At 59.0% G+C, this 17787-nt stretch overlaps 1 protein-coding gene across 7 annotated transcripts in view; it reads right to left on the minus strand.

The window, feature by feature from the left end:
- Positions 1 to 17787, minus strand: part of BRD3 (bromodomain containing 3) — a 71375-nt gene that overhangs the window by 5759 nt on the left and 47829 nt on the right. For all 7 annotated transcript variants that reach the window (XR_006890675.1, XM_046676395.1, XM_046676405.1 and 4 more), the window contains 8 exons: positions 16816 to 16953; positions 15242 to 15389; positions 14095 to 14309; positions 11736 to 12107; positions 8384 to 8512; positions 6006 to 6197; positions 4441 to 4682; positions 901 to 1193 (listed from right to left, as the gene is read on the minus strand). Coding sequence is in view for 6 of the 7 variants with exons in the window: in XM_046676395.1 (XP_046532351.1) it covers positions 901 to 1193; positions 4441 to 4682; positions 6006 to 6197; positions 8384 to 8512; positions 11736 to 12107; positions 14095 to 14309; positions 15242 to 15389; positions 16816 to 16953 (1729 nt within the window). In the remaining variant the exon portion in view is untranslated. The remainder of the gene's footprint in view (positions 1 to 900; positions 1194 to 4440; positions 4683 to 6005; positions 6198 to 8383; positions 8513 to 11735; positions 12108 to 14094; positions 14310 to 15241; positions 15390 to 16815; positions 16954 to 17787) is intronic.

A 17787-nucleotide genomic window follows, 5' to 3' on the forward strand; every position in this document is an offset into this window, starting at 1 on the left:
ACATGTGTGGCTTGGGGACCCCCGCACTCCCTGGTGAAGGGCAGAGCCGTGACTGAACCCTGACCCTCTGACTCCCGGTCCTGCTTCACCAGAGCTGAGCCTCACTCTTGGCCTCAGCAGTGAGCCCAGAGCCGGCCCCGCACACGGCCTCCGCTGCCTGGCACATCTGTGCTGCCACCTCTGAGTCCACGGGCAACTTACCAAGGGTCAAACGTGATGCGACTGCAGGGGGTCGTGCAGCACTCCATCCAGGAGAAGGCGCTGCCCCACAGAGTGAGTGAGGACCAAGCACCCGAGAGGCCACACACAGGCACAGGCGTGCCTCATAGTCCTCAGGGCCGGGGCTGCGGCCCTGCTCTCCTGCCACCACAGGGCCACCTCGGGCCTGCCCTTGCTCTCACTCCCCAGGACCTGCTGACCAGGCAGTGCCTTGTTCCCATCTGGAGAAGTCACTGACTTCCAGGGAGGGCCTGGCCCAGTGCCGGGGTCTGTCCTGGGAGGACTCTCGACCCTCTTCCCCAGGAAAAAGACAGCTGGCAGGGGACCACCAGAGGTCACCTGTGGCCCAGGCCCTCCTGCAGCCTCAGCAAGGCGAGTGGCGAGGGCCTTAATTGGCACCTGAATGAATGAGGCTCAGGCCAACCCAGGGTGCCTGCCTGGCCCAGCAGAGGCCAAGGTGCACAGCACTACCCCCTGCCCGAGAGAGGGGGAAGGAGCACTCTGGCTGGAGGGGGGCTGCGCCCGCTGAGCAGACAGGTATCCTCAGAGCTCAAGGCGGGAAGATGGGCAGGGAGCAAGGCAGCAGGCAGCGACCCACTCCCACCCCTGGGGGCTGCCCGGCTTTCCACCTGTTACTGAAGGAGCGAAGAGGACAGGGTGGGCGGGGCCCCGACAACTTACAGAACGGCTTCCTCTGCTTTTTCTGTAAACAAGACTTGACGTATCTCTCTAGTTCCCGCAAAGTGGTGGGTTTCAGAGTCTCAAAGTCAATCTCTATCTCGTCGGGGTTGGAGTCCCTGAGCGAGGGCTCCCGGGACTGGATGATGTGTACCACCCGGCCCAGCTTCTCCCCGGGCAGCCGGTTGATGTCCAGGCTGAGCTGGCGCTTCTCGTCGTAGCTCATGGGCAGGCCCTCCTCCTCCTCCTCCGAGTCGTAGGAGGCCGAGGCCTGCTTGCCACCCTTCTTCGGCTGTCTGAGGCAGAAGGCAAAGAGCATCGTGGCATGGAGCCCTGCCCCCACTCCTGTGGAGCCCCTATGCCACACCCGCTGAGCTTGAGCTCCTGCCTCCTGTGGAGGGCCGGCCCCCATGCCATGGAGCCCCCACCCCTTGACCCCTTGTTCTGTCTGGCCCCCTTCCTCTCCAGGACCACCAGGCTCTCTTACAGGCAGGCCCAAAGTGATGTCTCATGTAAAGAAGCCAGGTCAACTGCCTGAGGACGGCACATGTATCTCCAGAGACAGGGAAGACCCTGCTCCAGAGGTCAGAGCAGAGGCTGCTCCCACCAGCAGGTTTCCAGGCCTCGGCCAGGAAACAACCTTCAGGGTCAGCTCCCCTCAACGCCCTAGAGGCATCTCAAACTCAACCGGTCAAAAACTGATCTCCCCATTCAAATAATCCAAAAGAAGGCAGGAAAGGGGACAGAGGAAGAAAAAACAAACAGAAAACAAGAAGATGAGAGACCGAAATCTAACTGTAGCAGAATTACATTGAATAGAAACAGTTTAAACACACCAGGTAAAAGAAAGAGATGGTCAAGTTGGATAAGAAACAAGACCCAACTTACATGTTGTCTACACGAACTCTACTTTAAATATAATGACAGAGGTAGGTTAAAAGATGGGGGAAACACACCATGCAAACACCAATCAAAGAAAACGGCAGTAGCTACACTAATTTCAGACAAAGTAGACTCCAGCAAAAGGACTATTATCAGGAAAAGGAGGGCTGCTGCAAATGATAAAAGGGTCAACTGACCAAGAAAACATCACAACCCTAAATGTGCGCGCATCTAAAAACCAAGCTCTAAAAGATACGAAGCGAAATCTGATAGAACAAAGGGAAACAGAAAAACCCACAAAGTTCGAGAATTCAGTGATTCTCTCTCAGTAATTAACAAAACAAACTGGCAAGCAAAGAAAAGACCCCAACAACACCATCAACCAAATTAACCCAAATTACATGTTTTTTGTCTGCTTTTAAGATTTTTTCCCCAACTGACATACACAACACTCCCCTCAACCACAGGAGAACACACATTCTTTTCAAGCACACATGGAACACTCATCAACATAGACCATATTCTGGGTCATAAAATAAATGTTAACAAATTTAAAAGTACTGAAATCATATAAAGTACGTTCTCTGACCCTACTGGGATTAAACTAGAAATCAATAACTGAAAAATATCTGAAAAAAATCTCCAAATATTTAGAAATTAAACAACATACTTCTAAATAACCCATGGTCAGAGAATAAGTCTGAAGGGGAATTAGAAAAGATTTTGAACTCAATGAAATCACCACATATCAGATTAGTAGGGTGCAGCTAAAGCAGAAAGCTTAGATTAGAAAAGAAGGTCTCAAATCAATAATCTGAACTTCTACTTCAGGAAGCTAGAAAAAGGACAGCAAATTAAGTCCAAAGCAGGCAAAAGGAAACAGTAAAAATAAGATCAGAAATGAAAGAAAGTGAAAACAGAGGAAAAGCAGTGAAATCAAATGCTGGTTCGTTGAATGCTGATCAGTCTCTCTCCAGATTCACCAAGAAAAAGACACAAATTACCAAAATCAGGAAGGAAAGAAAGGACACATCACTACAGGCCCTACAGACATCAAAGGAGAGGGGAAAACCACCAACAACTCGTGCCCACCATGATTTAGATGAAATGCAGCAACATCTTGAAAGGCACAAACCACCAAAACTCAACTGACAACCTGATTAGTCCCACGTGTATCAAAAGAACTGAATTCATGGTTAAAAGCTTCCCAACGATGAAAACTCCACACCCAGATGGTATCACTGGTGAATTCTATCAAACATTTAAGAATTAATATAAATTCTATAAATCTACCCCAGAAAAGAGAAGAGGAGGGAACACTTCCCAACTCATTTTTTTTCTTTTTTCTTTGAGGAAGATCAGCCCAGAGCTAACATCTGCCACCAATCCTCCTCTTTTTGCTCAGGAAAACTGGCCCTGAGCTAACATCCGTGCCCATCTTCCTCTATTTTACATGTGGGACACCTACCACACAGCATGGCTTGCCAAGCAGTGCATAGGTCTACGCCTGGGATCCAAACCAGTGAACCCCAGGCCACCAAAGCTGGAGCACGCCAACTTAACCCTTGTGCCACTGGGCCAGCCCCTCCCAACTCATTTTTGAGGCCAGCATTATACTGATACCCAAACCAGACAGAGATAGTACAAGAAAAACTGACTTCTGCCTCCTCCTCCAAAAGCAGGAAGAAAGGGGGGATGGGCACCCCTGTCCATGCCCACTGCCCTATGTTGATGGCACCACTGTCTGCCCAGCTGCCAAAGCCCGAGCCCCCAGCTCCGCGTGCCCCTCCCTCCTCCTCCTTCCAGGCACAGACTGGTCCCTTCTGCCTCCCAAACGGCTCTCACAGCCACCCACTGCCACCTCCACGCCTTGCCGACCTCTTCTGCCTGCATAACCCCAACCGCCTCCAAAGGGGTGCTAGTCTTGTCCTAATCCCCACAAGGAACGTGTCCACTGGCCTCCATGGCTTTGTAGCTGCTGTGCCTGATTCCTGGAACCTGTCCCCACCCTCTGCTCTCCAGCTTGCTCCTGGGAAGCCTTCCCCCTACCTTGCCAGGAGAGGCACCCTGGCCCTAAGCGCCCTCCCCACCGTCCTCATCTTCCCATCGTCCCTGCTTGTCTACGGCAGGCATTCCTGAGGGCAGTGCCGGCCACAGCAGGAGCTAAGTCAGAAGGTGGATGGACCAGGGCGCTGGATCTGTGCCAAGACACGAGTCCACCACCAACCCTCTACCTACCAGGCGAGCCAGGAATGGGGTGCCAGGAGCCCACGCCACCAAGGCCCAACGCCCCCAAAATAAAACTCCTGGGCCCAGATCTGGAAAATGTCCCCAAAGCTTCGAGAAGCAGAGGTCTCTGCCAGGCAGTGTGACCACTCCAATGGCTGTGATACAGGGCCAGCCCCACGGACAGCTGAGCAGCACCCTCTGGAGCCCATATCTTCCCAGCAGAGATCTCGTCTGGTCCCCGCGGTCGCCCCATGAGGCGGATGAGACAAGGACCACCACCCCCACCCTGTTTTCCATGTGAAAGCCGTCTCTGAGTCACCAGGACTCGCAGCCCCAGTGCAGAGTCCCACGCGCAGCACCCCTTCGGCCACACGAGCACCCACGGCGAGCAGCACCGGGCTCATGGAGGGCCAGGCCGGCGCCGGAGCCCACCTGCTGGCTGTGGTCGTGCTGTTGGCCTTCTTGGCGGGAGCCTTCTTCTGCTGGGCCTGCTTGCTGGGCGGGGCCGCCTTGGCCTTCTTCTCGTCCTCGGACTTGGCCTTGTGCCTGTCCTTGTCCTTGTCCTTGTCCTTGTCCTTCCTCTTCTTCTCCTTCTCCTTCTTCTCCTTCTTCCTCTTTGGTTTGTTCACCGGGGCCTGAGACAGGGCGGCCAGCTGCTCGTGCACAGCCTTCAGCTGGAAAAGAGCAGACATGAGTGGCCTGCCTGGGGCTGGCCCAAGGGGGAAACGGTGGGGAGGGCCACGGGGCGCCCTTGGCGCTGCCTCGACTGGGCGGGAGGTGCGCCTGGGGCCCCTGGGCCCCGCCCCTCCCCACCCCTGTGCTGCAGGAAGGTTGCTGGGTCTGCTGGGCCTCGGTTTCCTCGCGCAGAGGGAGGGGAAGGTGCGCAGCTCACAGGTGGCAGAGACGACGAGATGGGCCTGGGGCGATGCGCGGCCCGGGCAAGGCACAGTAAGGACTCGGTAAACGGGAGCTACTGCTCTCCTGATTAGTTTTTACTTTTCAGACGAGAAAGACTCTCTAGATGAGGAAGTTTAAGCGCCTGCACGAAGGAAACTGGCAACAGCTGCTCTGGGGAAGCAGTGTGGATCAGACGCGGCAGGTCCACAGGATCAAAAGGATCCAGTGCCAGCAACTACGGTTTATTGAGTTTATCCAAAACGCACCTGGTGGCGTGGTGAGTGCTCACACACCGCTCGTTTCTACAACCCACCCCCCCAACCCCGGGCGCAGGGGCCACCATGAGCACACCGTCCGGTGAGGAATCGCGTCTCCAGCCTCCAGTAGGCAGAGGGGTCGAGCGAGCACTGCGCTCACAGCCTGGCAGCCGCTTCTCAAAAGCATCCACCCTGCAGCGTCCCCTATAGCGAGCCTCAGCTCAGGGTCAAACACCCAGCCCCACTTTGGAGCCTGCGGGGCCGGTCTGCTCTGCTTGTTCTCCCTGCTCGGAGGCCCCAGAAATGGGTACCTGCTGGCTGCCAGACACTAGGGAAAACAATTGATGTTTTTCTTAATTCATCGTAAAACAACTCTAAGTGGAGGGAGCATTAGTCCCATTTTGCAAATGAAGAGAGAGAAGTAGAGAAGAGAGAGAAGTAGAGAAGCCGGGCCCAGCAGGCTTACAGGTGGTCAGAGGCTGAGGTGGGAACCGTGGAGCCTGCGCCCGCCCCACTGCAACAGACTGCACGAGCCTCCCTGACTTTTCTAGAGAGGGTGAGGCCCTCAGGGCCCATCAGGGCTCCAGGAACATCCAGACACAAGGCAGGCTATCGTGACCCCAGGCCTGCAGCACCACCAAGGGGGGCTTGGAGCTGACGCCTTCCCTGGGTCTCCACCCAGCGACACTGCAGTCAGGGTCACTGCAGCTCGTGGAGAGGAAGGAACAGGGCAGACCTTGGGTCAACAGGGCGGGCCTAGCACCAGGCCAGAGCTGGGCCGTGGTCCTGCCTCAGCCCCCCCGTCAGCCCCTGCAGTCCGCGGGCCCGACCCTGGCCGCTCACCTGCTCCTGCAGCTCCGCCAGCCTGGTGGCCCGCTCCTCCTCCGAGTCCGAGCTGCCCGAGTCCGAGGAGCTCTCCTCGCTGCTGCGGCTGCTCTCGGTGCCCTTGCTCACCACGGGGGCCGCGGGGGCGGGCAGCGCGGGCGCCTCCACGGGCTCATCCGGCATCTTGGCAAACCGCATCTCAAACACGTCCTGCGGGAGGGGAGGGGCGCCTGAGGTCCTGACGCCCATGGGGCAGTCCCCTTGGAGTGGTCCCAGCATCCCTGGGATGCCCGGCGGCTCGGAAGGTCAGGCCCTGCAAGGAGACTGCGGCCAGTCTCCTCAGGGGCCTGGGTCACCCCCCAGCCTGCTCTCAGTCTCTCCCGCTCCAGGCATTGAGTGTGGGGCAGGGGACAGGGGACCAGCAGCCACAGATGCAGCCTCCTAGGAACCGGCATGCAAGCTCCCTTTATTAAACACGCAAGCAACCTGCCACAAATCTGTTGTCCTCTCAGCCTCCGGGTCTGAGGCTCTGCGAGGCTGCCACCCACTGTGAAACAGCTGGAGCATCTTCCTTGGAGCTCTGACCCCTCAGAGGGGCCCCCAGACACCGGGTTGGGAGCCGGTTCAGTCTCCCATCTCCCCTCTGTGACTTTACTGTAGCTTCACCTCTCAGTCCGAGTTAGGTCCCAAAGTTGACTCAAAAGCCAGAAGTCTTGTCCCGCCAAAAGTGGCTTTGGAACACCCTTGCCAGCTCCTCCCAGCAGGACCTAGGCCCTCAGGAGCACTCTCAACAAACGTCCCCTCCCCCTGGGATCCAGGTTCATTTCAGACGGGGATGAGTGGCCATGAGGCCAGAAGGGCAGACTTCTCTTTGCCAAGCTCACACACCGGAATCCACAGCGGCTCACACATATAAGATGCAACCCCACTGATCAGGGGTCCAGCTCCTGGAAGCACCCGTTCTGGGTTCTAGTCCCCCAGACTCTCCTCCTGGGGTGAAGACACCCTCAGAGGGATGCTCACACACAGAGCCACTGATTGGCCTGCTCTCAGTAAACAGCCTCGAGGGGCACTGACTTCAGGCTGCTTCAGTGTTGGGCCCCAACCCAGAGCTCGATTTATACACAAGAACAGTGCAGTACTAAACAGCCATTGGTGACCAAGATTCTCAGCCTCTGTGGCCAGACTGCTCAGAACCACTTTTTGCAGGAACAGTCAGGGCCGCTGGGCCTTGGCTCTGCTCGCTCGCCCGGTCTGCTGCCAGCGCTGCCCGGCCCGCCCAGTAAGGAAGTTACCAGGCTCAGGACCGTCATGCAGCAAAGGCAGCGTGGCCTTTCACAAGAAGTCTTTTGGCTTCAAGACACAGTGGGTACAGTCTCATGGTCTCAGTACAAAACCACAGGCCTTGGTGGCTTCCTCTGGGTGTACTGGGACCACTAGGACCACTCTGCCATGTTCCCCCGGGGGAGCCAGGACACACAGAGGGCAGCGTGCAGCAGCCAGAGCCTGGGACAGGCCTTCGGGGGGACCCGCAGGCAGGAGGACGGTAGGAATGTCAGCAGGACCCAGCAGCATGGAAAAAGGCGTCCCCCTCATCCCTCGTCTGGGTCCTGCATCATCAAGGACGACACCACAAGCTACTTCCCAGGGTCTTCAAAGGGATTCTGAGCAGGGGACTAGGAATGCCTTACAGAACAAACATGCTGGGTCCAGCAAAAAGAAGAACTACTAGAAGAGGATATAGCTCCTCAATTTTTGCTCTTTTATCCAAAAAGAAAATCTTCTGGTTACATTACATCAAAAATCTTGGAGCTGTTATTTATAAAAGCGACAGCCCACCCAGGTGATCATAAGGAGGAGTAAGAATGGATTCTGAGTACTGACCATGCAGGAACACCCAGGCAGCACCCAGACTGGGGCAGGACATCGCATGAGTGCGCGCGCATCTCTGTATGAGAAACGTGTGCATGTGTGCGGCTGCCTGCACAGGAGGCCAGCCCGGGCTTCCCTCTGGCCCCACATTCTCCCCAGCATGCCGTCTGTTCTATTGTCAGGAAAGCACAAGGTTGCACAAACAACTGTCATCTGACATGGCATCCACAGGCCTCGCCGACGGGCTCGTGCTGGAGCCATCAGCCAGTGCAGCTGCAGAGCACAGACGCAGCTTCTTCCTCTGTCCCAGCTAGAATGCGCGCCGGCCCCCGGAGGGCTCCCTGCCGCAGCCTGAGTGTGCGGCTCCCGAAAGGCAGAGGCCGGCCTGTTCACTTCCCTGGACGCGGAGTCCCCTTCCCCAACTGGATGCTCTCTGGGACGCCTGCATCTTCCCTGGGGGCCCACCCTGAGCTCTGATCGCACCTGCGCCCAGAAGGCCCGCCCCCGAGAGCGCCTCAGGTTACCTGGAGCTTCCTGGCCATGGCCACCACCTCGTGGTCTGGGGGGTTGTATTTGTAACAGTTGGAGAACATTAACCGGATGTCAGCTGCAAAACCCTGTGCGTCTGGGTACTCGCGACTGTCCATCTTCTTCTGTAACACACGGGGGACAGGGCGTGAGGTCTGGCATTCCAGACCTCAGCCAAACGGACACCAGACCCTCTGCACGTCCACGGACAAACCCCAGGACCTCGTACGTGGGAGCCCAGAGAGAGGGTGGAAGTGGGGCTTGAGGGCTTGGAGGGAGGGTCTGGGAGGCCGCCGAGAGGCAGATGCCCTGGCTGCAAGGAAAAGGTCCTCAGCGAGACCTCCCAGCTCCTGCAGCCCCCACTCATCCTTCCTCGCCCGTTTCCCACTCTACACACTGGGTAATTTTTCACACACTGACGTCATGATGATAGGAGCTCGGGGGGTACCGAGGAACTTCAGTCCAAAGCTGCTCTCTGCAGCTCTGGGGTTTTGCTCACTCACGGAGTGAGACTCGGAGTTTTTTCTCCGTGAGAATCCAGGCGCTGTTAGCAGCCCGCCCCTCACAGAAGCACCGGTCATCCAGGCCGCCCCAGTGGGACAGGGTGGGTTGGTGGGGGCAAGACAACAGGCACACTGCATGTGGAGGACAGAAGTGTGAGCAGCGAGGGACCCCACAAGGCGGCAGCTAAGAATGAGCTGACAGTCGGAGTAGATGGAGGGGCGACCGCTTGGTGAGGAACGAGCTCCCCATGCCTGGATGGGTTCAAGTAGAGGTCATTAGTCAGGGACCTCTTGTTGGGTTTCCTGGGGCCCATGCTCTCCTACAGCAGGCCACCGAGGGTTACAGTCCGACCACCTGTGCCATTTGCACCTAAAAATTATATATATATAATTTGTATATGACAAAATTCTAGACCCTGAAGAGGTTGATCGCGGTCAGATTCCAGGACCTGCAGCCTCTCCAGCCTTAGGCACACCCCTCTTTCCCTGTCCCCTGGAGAGCTTCTGGCAGCTCCGGAGCTGCAGGGCTCCGGTCCTCAGCACAGCCTCCCCACTCCAGGGTGGCCCAGCCAGAGAGGACAAATGGGCAGCTGAGAGCCTTTCAATTTCTGAGAGATCTTCAGGCTCCAGTCTTAATTTGACCACTGGCCACGGTCCTGGGGCTTGGGAACAAACAAACCAAAGGCAAGTGTACACAGGGCGACCAAGGACAGTCACAGCTCTGTGTGTCGCTCCTCGCCGTTTCCTGGACGAGGGGACGTTTCTGAAATGGAGCACCGAGCAAGCAGGCCACGTGCACGCAACGTCCCTTCCGGGTCCCCAACACTGGGGTGGGCTGCCATGGCGCCAGCGCGACACGCCCCCCTCAGTGTCCCCAGGGCCACCACAGGCATCAGAGAGAAGCGCCTGGGGGAGCCCCAGCACCCCTGGGCCAGGCAGGCACACTTCCGGCCCTGCCTCCCACTGGCCATGTGGCCTTGGGCAAGCCGCTTCCTCCTCAAGCCTCATTTTCCTCCACTATATACGGGGCAGGGACACAACTCTCCTGAGAGTTCTGTGGGGTTAGGAAGGATGGACGAGCATCACTACAGCCAGCAACGCCCCTCTCTTGGGACAACAGGAGCTCTGCCAGCCCAGCTCAGCTTAAAGAGTCAAAGGCCTGGACCCCAGGACTGTCTTTGGGCGGGGCCACTCCCTCTCCAGCCGCAGGTTCCCAGCTGTAAACAGCAAGGTGCAAGCAGCCCCCGGAGGGCCCTCTCCATCCTGAAGGCCCAGCGCCTGCACCCCCGGCTCCCCAGGTCCCAAGATGGGCACAGCCGCAGTGTGGGCACAACCAGACGGAGCACAGCCCTCACCAGGGCTGAGGGGGGCCAGCCGACAGCCGGCAGCCTAGAGCCGGGACTCCGCACACCGAAACAGGGAGAAAGAGCCTTCGAGACATGGGCGCTCGGCTCAGAGATGGCACACTGGGGAGCGTCTCCCTGCTGCCTCACCGTCAAGCCTGCCACAAGAGCACCAGCCTGAGCCGGGAGCTGATCCAGAAAACGGAACCGAACCGTTACTGGGAATATTCGCTGGAATGAGGGGCAACGGCAGAAGGGAGGAGGCCCACTCTCCACCCGCCTCTAGTTTGCCTGAATTTTTACAAGGACTCTCTCCGTATCCTACTCACAGGGGAAAAAATTGCCCAAAGAAACGCAGATGCTACTGGGCTTCCAGTAGGGGCAGGACCACCGCAGCAGGAACATGTCTGAGGAAGCAGGTGCCTGCCCTGCAGATCAGGAAGAGGCTCAGAGAGGGTGAGGAAGCTGCTCGGTCACCCAGCCGGGCCAGCGTGACTTGAGCCGGGTCACCGAGCACCGCCGCCTGGACAGCCTGCTCTGTCCCACCCCTGGAATCCATGCTCGCCGGGGGAAGGCCTCACCAAGGAGACTCTGCCCCAGGCTGGCATTACTGGGAAATGAGGCAGAACATCTGACACCAGCCGTTCAAGGCCCAGGCCCCATTGATAGAGGAAATAACCGCTCCACGGTGGGGGGCACTGTTCCAGGGCCACGAGGGAGGCTCACGGAGCAGGTGGGCTACACGTGCCCAACTGCCGGGGCGCTGCTCAGGACATCAGGGACCAACGCCAGGCTGGCTGTGAGCTCTCCAAGGGAGGGTAGGTGTGCGGGGCTCAGGACCCCTCCTGTGTGCACTCAGAGAAGACCCCACGGGAGCTACCCCAGGCCGAGGCCTGCTGCCCTTGGGCCACTGCTGTCGCCTGGGCACTTTCTCCATCGTGACCCAGCACAAGGCTGCTCTCTGCTTGTACTCAACTGGCCTGACCTGGAGGAAAACCCACAAAAGCCCAGGTAGGCTCCTGGTGAGGGAAACCCTGGCATGGGAACTGGGAGGCTGGGCTCCTGGTCTCAGCTCTGCCACCCACCCCTCCAGGACCCACTTCTGTCCGGTGAGGGGTGGGTCACCTGAAAGGGCCTCCTTGCCTGACGTGACAGAAGCCTGCAGGCGGACTGGGGTGGGAGACGGGAAGGAAAGAAGTGAAACAATGAAACTGAGTTCAAGCAGAAGAAATGACAAGAACCTGCAGATTCAGTGACTAAGAGACAACACGCCTTCCTCCCCGAGCCTGCCAGACCACACTGTCGGGGGCATGTCGGCCACCAGTGGGCAGACCAACAGAGCTGGGCCAGGCCCCAGCACTGGGGCCCCCTCTGAGACAGCCCAAGACATGGGGACCTCGACACAGCAGGCAGTTGGCCAGGCGCCAGGGGCTGCCCAGACAGGGAAAAAGGGTCCCAGCTGCCTGCCGCCCCCTGCCTGGAGCCCGCCTGCCACCAGGTACCTTGACGGTGCTGAGGTCCATTGGGTGCTTGATGATGTCATGGTAGTCGTGCAGCTCCAGGGCCTCCGCGTCCACCGGCTTGTAGAAGGGCCAGGCGTAGGCCGCGTGCTTCTTGGACAGCATCTCCTTGAGGATGCTGTCGCAGTGTCGCAGGTGCTCCGACAGCTTGCCCTTCTTGCCCGCGTGCTGGGGCACCTCGCCGTCCTCCAGGTCCTTCTTGGGTGGCTTGATGGGGCGGCCCCCGCTCTCCCGCCGCGCCACCACCTTGGCCTGCTTGGGGTCCGACAGTGGCGGAGGTGACTCGCTGCGGCTGGCGGTGATGGCAGACGTCGTGGGCGTGGTCGTGTCTGCTTTCCGCTTCACGCCCTTCTTCTGTGACAGTGAAAGACCCAGTGAGCACCAGGGACACACACCAGCCATGAGAGTATGAACCGCCACAGCTGCACTTCTGGAGCGCTGACTATCTGCCAGGCACCGAGCGAAGCGATGACATGCACGGCCGCATCCATCCTCCCAGCTGCCCCCGCGGAACGGCGGACGCCGAGGCTCAGAGGGGCCACGTCGCCGGCCCAAGGTCACACAGCTGGTAGTGGTGAGGCTGAACTCCGAACCTACCCGGAGGCACCTGAAGGCCCCCTCCTTGTGCCCCCAGGGCTCCGTGGTCACGGTGGGCTTGCTCAGCACCCCTGAGCAGCGTGAGGCGCAGCATGCAATTCACCTGCACCTAACCAGCACCCCAGGCTGGGCCACACCGGGGTCTCCAGAGACAAGCATGACCGAGACAGCACTGTGAGCAGGATCGTCACCAAGCTCAGGGACAGCAGGGACAAGGGAATGAATTCCTGCTTGTAAATGCCAGCGGGAAAGTCCCAGATGAGGGCTTCCAAGCTGGCACTCCAAGGACAATGGCAGCTGAGTAGGACGAGGGGGGAGGCGGGAAGAGCATGCTGGGCGGAGGCGGGGGCAGCAGCCCAGCCAGGAGACACAAGCAGCAGCAGCAGCAGGTGTGGGACCAAGGACTCCAGGGGACTGAGTGAGTGGGCGGGTCTGGACTGAACCTGGAAGGCAGCAGGAGTCACAGAGAACTATTTTCCGCAAGGGGAAGAAATGTCGAAATGATTAACAGAGCCTTCGGGGCGTGTCCAGAGCAGACACTCATGTGGGAAGGGAGAGCATGTTCGATACCCGGTGGCCCAGGCTGTGCGGGTCTCCCCAGGCACGACGACCAGCCCCAGGGCCTGCGGGCATCCAGACCACGACCCCGAGACCAGCTTAGCAGGCTCCCCTCACCTCAGCTCAGGCAGAGGAGCCCCTCGGGGCCACAAGCGCCCTGGCCAACGGCCGCACTGGGCTCTGCTGTCTAGAGCGCCACCACGGTCACTGGTCGCTGCCCCAGCCAAGCCATCGCGCCCAGGCTGGGAGGGGCACGAGCTTGCTACCCACCAACACTTAACGGCCCACAGGATGCCAAGCGCGTGCCGCACAGGGCCCGAGGGGCTCATCTGGCCATGGCAAACGGGACATGCTCCAAAACAGCCGGGCACTGTGTGGGGCGGCCCGGCCAGGCGCCGCCCGGAAGTGCAGGCAGTGAAGGCCACGGGGGAGGGGGAAGCGGCGGAGGTGGCGTTTTACCTTGGGGGAGCCATTTAACCCCTGAGCGCCTGCTTCCTCATCTGTAAGATGGGGGAAATACTGCCTGCCCAGAGGGTCGCTGTGAGGGTCAAATTGGAGAAGATGACACACGTCAGTGCCCAGCATGGGGCCGGCTAGGAGTGGGGGACTTGGCCGTCCTCACAGGGAGCACCCACTCGGAGCCCAGACCCGGCCAGGACAGCCCCTGCCATGAAAAGCTCCCAGCCAAGCAGGGGAGACACACGTGCTGGTGGTCACGCTAAGAGGGGCACAAGGTGGAGGCCACCGCACACTGCGGGCTGGCTCCTCACGCGGCCCTGGCCGCCACCTCCCCATGCCAACCGTAAATCCAAGTGTGAGTGGGGTCCAGCAGGGCCCTCCCACCCTGTCGTCCCCCGCGCCTTCCCCACACGACCGTGGACTGCAAAGGCCGGGGCTCAGGCTGGAGATGCCGGGGTTCAAGCGCAGCCCGCCCTCACCAGCTGTGTGACCTGCAGCCCCCTGAGCCTCGGTCTCCTCGTCTGTGTCAAGAGCAGCGGCCTGGCCTCGTTGGCATGGAGAGAACCCCTCCAGAGTCACGCAAACCAAACACCCAATGGGCGGCCAGCACCCGGGGAAAGGTGGCAGAGCTTCCCACTGCCCAACTCTGCGCCCGCCCGAATCCAGGACCCCCGGCCGCGCTCAGACCCCAGCCAACTGGCCAACCTCACGCCCCAGGGACGCTCACCTTGACAACGGGCGGCGTGGGAGGGACTACGGGGATGATGGGCGTCGCGGGAGGAGGTGGGGCAGCAGCTGGGGTGACGGGGACCGAAGTGACGTTTGCAGTGATGGTTGGCACAGGGGTGGCAGCAATGACGGGCGTCTGGGAGACAGTGGGGGGGACGTTCTGAAAGGGGGTCGCTGGGGAAACAGAGGACACGGCCGCCACTTGCTGCGTACCTTGAAGACAAGGAGAGGAAGTTGAGCATTCCAGGCTCCACCGGCCAGACATACGCCATAGTTCTGGAAGCTTCCTGGACCATCCCCTCCAGCCACAGCACACCAGGCGCCAGGGAGCCCATCCTCCTGAGACTCCTGGCCCTGATCTAGCTGCTGCCACAAAGCCTGCCGCCATGGGTGCTCACCGAACAAATGGGAGGTCTCTCCCCACTGGCCAGAGACCAAGGTCTGAACGAGAAAGCCAAGAGGAGCCGCACAGTCTGGGGGGGTGAGAGCTGGGCCCATACCCCAGGAAGCGAGGGTTAATTCAGACTCCATCAGGAACCAGAGGCGTGACCACCCACAGGCCCTGCCTGCAAAGCAGGACAGCGGCAGTGTTGGTGACCCAGCCTGGCCTGTCTCGAGGGCTGGGCCACCCAGTCAGTCCACTGGGACGCACCTTGTTCCAGCTTCCTGGACCAGGTAAGACCCCGGGGCTCCAGGTGCTAACCCTAATCCCCACCCCCTCCCTGACAGGTGACACAGCTCCTCTCCCGTCACAGGGCATACAACACATGCTCAAGAGGCAAAGTCCTAGGGAGGGGACAAAGGAACAGCCCAGCTTCTGTCCAGGCTTCCGGCAGAGGGGGCCTCAGAGCCAGGGCTGGGAGGAGGAGCCCCGGGACATGGCGAGACGACCATCTCCTTCCCAGAGCGGGCTCAAAGGCAGACAGCAACAATGTCAAGGGCTGGCCATGGGTCCAACTGCCTCCAGGCCACGCACAGCTGAGACCCAGCTTCTGGAGCTCATATCTCATCACTGCCCCAACTGCATGGACGTGGAAACTGAGCTCAGACGGGCGAGGGCCCCAAAGAAGAGACCATGTCGTTGGCAACCCAGCCCATCCACCCGGGGGCCCAGGACAGGACGCCATGCCTGTCCACCCTCTTACCTGCACTCTGGGTTCCCGCAGCTGGTTTCCGGCCTTTGCCCTTTGGAGCAGGGGGTAACAATTCAACTTCCTCCTGGGGCATCTGGGCCACTTTCTGCAGAAAAATTTTCTCGAGGGCTTGCGCCATGAGCACTATGTCATCTGTGGGCTGGAGATACAGGGCGAGCCCAGGTTACATGCAGGGAAAGGAGCTGTGCATTTGCAAAAGACATCACCGGGTGCAGCTCAAGAAAACATCATTCAAAAATCTGCTAAGAGGGGCCAGCCCGTGGCTGAGTGGTTAAGTTCGTGCTGTCCGCTTTGGTGGCCCAGGGTCTTGCAGGTTTGGATCCTCTGTGCGGACCCAGCACTGCGCATCAGCCCACGCTGAGGCGGCGTCCCACACAGTAGAACTAGAAGGACTCACAACCAGAATATACAGCTATGTGCTGGGGGGCTTTGGGGAGAAGAAGAAGAAGAATAAAAAGAAGATTGGCAACAGATGTTAGCTCAGGTGCCAATCTTTAGAAAAAACAATTTTTTTAAAATCTGCTAAGAGATTTGGTGGGGCAGGAGAAAGGCAAAAGGAATATCCTTTAACGTGGAAACTCTTGAAAGAGTTCAGAAAAGCACGAGGAATAAAAACCACCCTTCATCCCATCACGTGGGGAAGCAGAGAGCCTTCGGCTCAGGATTCCCGCTCATATTTACTCCACCACGTCGCTATTAAAAAATAACCAGGGGCTGGCCCTGTGGCCGAGTGGTTAAGTTCGTGCGCTCCACTGCAGGCGGCCCAGTGTTTCGTTGGTTCGAATCCTGGGCGTGGACATGGCACTGCTCATCAAACCACGCTGAGGCAGCGTCCCACGTGCCACAACTAGAAGGACCCACAACGAAGAATACACAACTATGTACCGGGGGGCTTTGGGGAGAAAAAGGAAAAAAAAAAAAATTTAAAAAAAAACACCCAGAAACCCACAGGACTGGGTTGTAGGGAGCCTCCCGAATTGGCTCCTCTCACTGAAAACCATCCTGTGGATGTTCCCCCTTGTCGTGGAGCACTCTAGTTATTTCGGGCAGCTGCACGTGGACGTCACAGTGCATTCAGCCAACCTCCAATGGCTGTGCATGCAGTGGGGCGAGTGTCCACGACAGGAGCCTAGACGGGTTCTTCCCGCATTTCTAGAGGCAGGGTTTCTAGGTCCGGGGGTACGGATGTTTTAAAGTGTTTGGTGTGTATCGGCTCCCTCTGAAAAGGCCATTCCAATTTCCCTCTTTGCAGCGGGGGATGTGGGCCCACGCCAAGCAGTGACGCCTGAGATGGGCCATGAGTGGGACTCGTAGGTGGGGACCGGGGCCAGAGAAGGGCCGAGCGCAGGGCTGTGACACACTCTGAGCCCGTCCGAGAACTGCTGCAAAGCGCCCGGCCCAGCTGGCACCTCTGCCTGGAGCAATGCAGTCCTGACAAGGGTCCCCAGCGTGCCACCCCAGCCAGGGCTGCCCCCGGGGTTGGCACTTCACCCCCCCCAGTTCTCCCCAAGGCCGGTGGGCAGCTTGCAATGGCACCTGGGGTCCATGCCACAGGGTCTTCTTACCTTGTTATAAATGTAACAATTTGTAAACATGGTGTTGAAGTCCTGCATACATTCACTTGCGCTCCAATAATAGTTATTTTCTAGTCTCTTCTTAATCGTCCCCATATCCATTGGGTTTTTTATTATCTTATGATAATCCTAGGAAAGAGATTTTCAGAGGCGTTACTAACGGATTCGGCATCCCTATTTCTGCAATTCCCAAGCACACAGACTGTACAGAGTGGTCTTCAAGGAGGAGCCGGGTCCCGGGGTCTGGCCAAAGGCAGCTTCTGGTCATCGAGGGCAGTTGGGCATGCGGCCTGGGGCAAGCACTCGGCCAGCTCCAGGCTCCTGCCAAACCTCTCGCCTCACCAGGGTCCTACGTGCAGGGGAGGTTCCGAGATGCCCAGCACCGCGGAGCGGGGCATACCCCAGAGCGGAGTCCACTCTGGGGATGGACCCAAGCCCCCTCACGGATTCCAAACCTCGCTCGAGGGCCCATGGGTGTGCAGGGGCCAAGCTGGGCCCAGACCCAGGCCACCAAGTGCCAGCCCAGGGCTCCCCTCGTGTCACTCGGGGTTCTCCATTTGAGTCCAAAGAAGAAAGCTACTAGACAGTCAGCACTGAAATGTGCAGCTGGGGTGCCGTCCCCCAAAACGCACCTCAGCCCGCACTGAGCATCTGACCTCGAGCACAGGAGGATGCACGGGGACAGAACGAAGACACGGCTGAGCCTCCACTCCGGAGCCCTATCGCCGCCGGCCCCTTCGAGGCACGGTTCTCCCCGCTCCCAGCACTCAGGGGGCCGCCGCCCTCCACTCTCCCACATCCTCTGCTCCTTGGTCACAGTGGGCACTAGGCTGTCCCCGCACCGGAGGACAGGCTCCTGAGGCACAGGCTGTACCTGGCTTACCAGCACCAGCCACATCATGGGCACCACCTTTGCCAAAGCCAGAGGAGTCGGGCAACAGAGGGGCTGGGGCCGGCGGCGGG

The sequence above is a fragment of the Equus quagga genome, chromosome 1, assembly GCF_021613505.1.
Source record: "Equus quagga isolate Etosha38 chromosome 1, UCLA_HA_Equagga_1.0, whole genome shotgun sequence".
NCBI classification, from domain to species: domain Eukaryota; kingdom Metazoa; phylum Chordata; class Mammalia; order Perissodactyla; family Equidae; genus Equus; species Equus quagga.